At 38.2% G+C, this 4,161-nt stretch overlaps 1 protein-coding gene across 1 annotated transcript in view; it reads right to left on the bottom strand.

The window, feature by feature from the left end:
* Positions 1-4,161, bottom strand: part of LOC106869298 (glutamate decarboxylase 1-like) — an 18,335-nt gene that overhangs the window by 6,646 nt on the left and 7,528 nt on the right. Inside the window, exon 2 of the mRNA XM_014914973.1 lies at positions 212-451. Coding sequence (XP_014770459.1) covers positions 212-451 — 240 coding nt within the window. The remainder of the gene's footprint in view (positions 1-211; positions 452-4,161) is intronic.

The raw sequence follows: 4,161 nt of genomic DNA, 5'->3' as shown, positions 1-4,161 counted from the left end.
ATATACATACATACACCATATACATACCGACATTCATATATATATATATATATATATATATATATATATAATGTACAGAAGGATAGATAGATTGATAAATAGATAGATAGATATGTGTATATACAGAGAGAGAAAGAGGGAGAGAGAAGGAGGGAGAGAGAGAGAGAGAGAGAGTGAGAGTGATGCGGTAAAGTATTAGAATTAGATTTACCTGTTTTAACGCAGTAGACGAGCGTCTCCCTGCAATCTTTGAGAATCTGGTCCAAACTGTGAGGTTCGGCACTGACGTATAATCGCGAATTGAAGATTTCCAAGAGTTCGTGGGGTAAATGGAAGTCAAGAATTTTATTGGAACGGAGGTTTTCCTGAGATATATACTCGAAGAGCATGTGGACAAGCTGGAGAAGGAATCTGTAAGATTTTTCGGCTCCTCCTTCCTTCGGAAATAATTCTGTATAAAATGGAAAGAAAGAAAGAAAGGCGGGAAAAATTAAAATGAATTCATTTATGTTTTAATAATCTTTTGTCTTTTTTACTAGCTTCAGTCATTGGACTACTACCATGCTGGAGCATTGCTTTGAAGAGTTTAGTCCAACAAATCAACAGGAATACTTATTGTTGGTCTCCTTGCCAAAGCGTTATGTTATGGAGACACAAGCTAACATCGGTTATCGAGTAGCGTGTGTGGAGAGACAAACATAAACACAGAGGCACACATACCCCAACCACACCGCCACCCAGCTAATCAGCTGCCCATCCACCCACACATAGATAGATAATACATATATACATACATACATGCATACATACAGTGCCTAAATACCAGTCTTGAGAAATTAGGATTCACAAAACCAGAAAGGAGAAAGCTGATTCGAAGACTATATATCCAAGCCATAACTGGAACTGTAAAAATCTGTATAACTTTCCAGAAGTTTATCATTTAAGTATATATGAGCATGTCTAGATATGCAACTATATGCATGATAATACATACATAAAACAAAATGCACAAATCTGCACACATACATACATACATACATACATACATACATACCCTGTTGATGTTGAAATTCCAATGAAGGAGCCTTGAATCTAGGTTAGAAACCGGTTCTTTCTCTATTGGTAAGACATCTTCAGATATAACTGAGTAATGACATACATACATGCATTCATGCATTCATACATACATCTGACGGTGTTCTTTCAGTCACAAGACATTGGTCGGCCTGGAACTGAAGTAGGTGACACTTGCCATATGTGCCCCGGGGTGGGACTGAAACCGAACGCAGTGAGCTGGCAGAATTGTTAAAATGTTTGAAAAAAAAAATGTTTTCTAGTATTTCATCCGGTTCTTTATATTATGCGAATTCAAATTCCCACGAGGTCAGTTTTGCTTTCCGTCCTTTCATAGTTGATAAAATAAAACTGATTCAGTCAAGGACTGGGGTCGATGATATCGACTACTCCCTCCTCCTGAAATTGCCGCCCTTGTTCCTAAATTAGAAACCAATATTCATATTTCTAATCTAATTCTCTACCGATGAAGCCCATCACTACCTTTCTAATTCTAGTAAATATAGCCTTATTTTGTGTATCCTTCATAGGAAATTAAGCCGCTGTAACAATAAAAAAGACTTGGTAACAGACTGGATTAACTGTCGTCTGCAAAGTTGTGATGTCATCGTGTCTTGATATTCGTTTCGACTTACGAACGCCTCTGCAGTTGCAATGTCGAAATAAATGTTTGGTGGATTTTTCTGTCACTGACAATAGTGACAGAAGATATGCAAGAACAAATGGGTTTTCGATTCGACCCAGATACTGTTGGTGTTAAATTGTGAGTGAGCCTAATTGGAATAAACTGCTGTTAAGAAACCAGGATTTGTGCCATTCAATAAAATCTAGCAAATAACCAAACAGATGGCATATATATTTATACTTCAGGAATACCCGACGACCGGCTCTCTCTCTCTCTCTCTCTGTCTTTCTTACCATTTCTTTCCCTCCTCTCTCTTAACTCATTACACATACTTATACACACATGTACACACAAATACACGGGATCTTAAACACACAGAGAGAATATGTCGGTCACGGACAGAAAAGTATCAGACGTTTTCTTTCCCTATCTCTGCTCGCGCATATATAACTCCGGCTGCCAGATTTATACAACGTCTTGTATAATTTTCTACTAAAGGCACAAGGCCTGAAATTTGTGGGGAGGAGACTAGTCGATTAGATCGACCCCAGTATTTCACTGGTACTTAATTCATCGACCTCAAACGGATGAAAGGCAAAGTCAACCTCGGTGGAATTTGAACTCAGAACGTCGCGACGGGCGAAATACCGCTCAGCATTTCACCCGGTGTGCTAACGATTCTAACAGCTCACCGCCTTAATAATAATTTTAATCCTTTCTACTCTAGGCACATTGTATAATTTTATAATAATATTCTTTGATTGCCGACTTTTACTCACAGCGGCTTCGTAAAGTACATTTGCACAAATACCTCGATATTTGTGACATTCATGTTCCAAGAAAAGAACTATAGAGAAACCAATGATGTAATGAAATTTAGTTTGGAAAGCAATTTTTTAATACATTGTGTGAAGGTGCGTGGCTTAGTATTTAGGGTATTCGGCTCGCGATCGTAGGGTCGCGAGTTCGATTCCTGGCGGTGCGTTGTGTCCTTGAGCAAGACACTTTATTTCACTTTATCGCTCCAGTCCACTCAGCTCACTTAAAAATGAGTAGTACCTGTATTTCAAGGGGCCAACCTTGTCCCACTTTGTGTCACGCTGAATCTCCCTGAGAAGTATGTGAAGGGGTACGCATATCTGTGGAGTGCTCAACCACTTGCACGTTAATCTCACGAACAAGCTGTTCCGTTGATCGGATGGATCAACTGGAACCCTCGTTGTCGTAAGCGATGGAGTACCAGTTATATATATATATATATATATATATATATATATATATATATATATATATATATATATATATATGTATGTAAAAGTATAAAATGTCTGTCAATATTATAAAAAAAAACGATCTTGAAAGAGGAATAGGGAATCGAACCAAAGAAGCCAAGTTTCCATTGGTTTTTCCAAATTGCCGATATTCCCCACTGTTTACAACAATTGTCAGAAATGTCACCGTTTTTCGGCAACGCAGCAAGATTTGTATTCAGAATGTGCTGAGTCGGAACAGACATCGAAAGGCCTACACTCTAACAATTCTGCCAAACTACCGCTCTAGAATGATGCATTTTATCGACTCTGAAATGGTGATCGGCAAAATTAAAGCCGGCGTGATTTGAACTCATAACGTGCTAAGTTGGAACACGAAATACCACAAAGTATTCCATCCCACGCTTCAACAGACTGTTGTCAATTCGGCGCCAAACAGAGAGTAGGTAGTTGTATTCATTGGATAATAAACATGGACATGAAACGATACAAATGAATAGTGATCGTAAATAGCCATTGAAAATAATGTCAAAGTGAGAATATGTAGGACTCGGCAGTGCAAAAATGACAGGAAAATGAGGAAAATAACTGCCAGACATTATTATTGAGGATGAGGTTATGAAAATATTTCTCCTGATCGATATGACAAGGGAAAAAGAGACAGGGTTAAAAAAAAAAGGTGAGATATAAAAAAAACGTAATGACGACGGCAGCGGCAGCAGCAGCAGCAGCAACAGCAAACACTTCGGTCCCTTATCCGCAGCTTGAAACGTTTATTACAAAAGTCGATGGTGAAGGATTCGGAAACTTCAAGAGGCTCTTTCAGCAACAGATTTTCTAAATCTTCCTCCTTCTTACGCTCACGCGCATACACACAGTCACAGACACACTCACACACGCACACACACTCTCTCTCTCACTCACACACGTACACACATACACATCTACACACGTACAATGCACCTACCACACATTACCTAGCCGTCCACCGTTCTCCACCCAGATTCCATCGTTCTATTTCTGTTTTAAAAGAATACTCTTGAAAAACACGGACTATGTGTGTGTGTGTGTGTGTGTGTGTGTGTGTGTGTGTGTATATGTGTATATATATATATACGTGTATATTATATATATATATATATGTATATATATATATATATGTATATATATATATATATATGTATATATATA

This window comes from Octopus bimaculoides, chromosome 17 (genome assembly GCF_001194135.2).
Source record: "Octopus bimaculoides isolate UCB-OBI-ISO-001 chromosome 17, ASM119413v2, whole genome shotgun sequence".
Lineage (NCBI taxonomy): Eukaryota > Metazoa > Mollusca > Cephalopoda > Octopoda > Octopodidae > Octopus > Octopus bimaculoides.
This window is presented reverse-complemented; position numbering and strand designations above follow the sequence as displayed.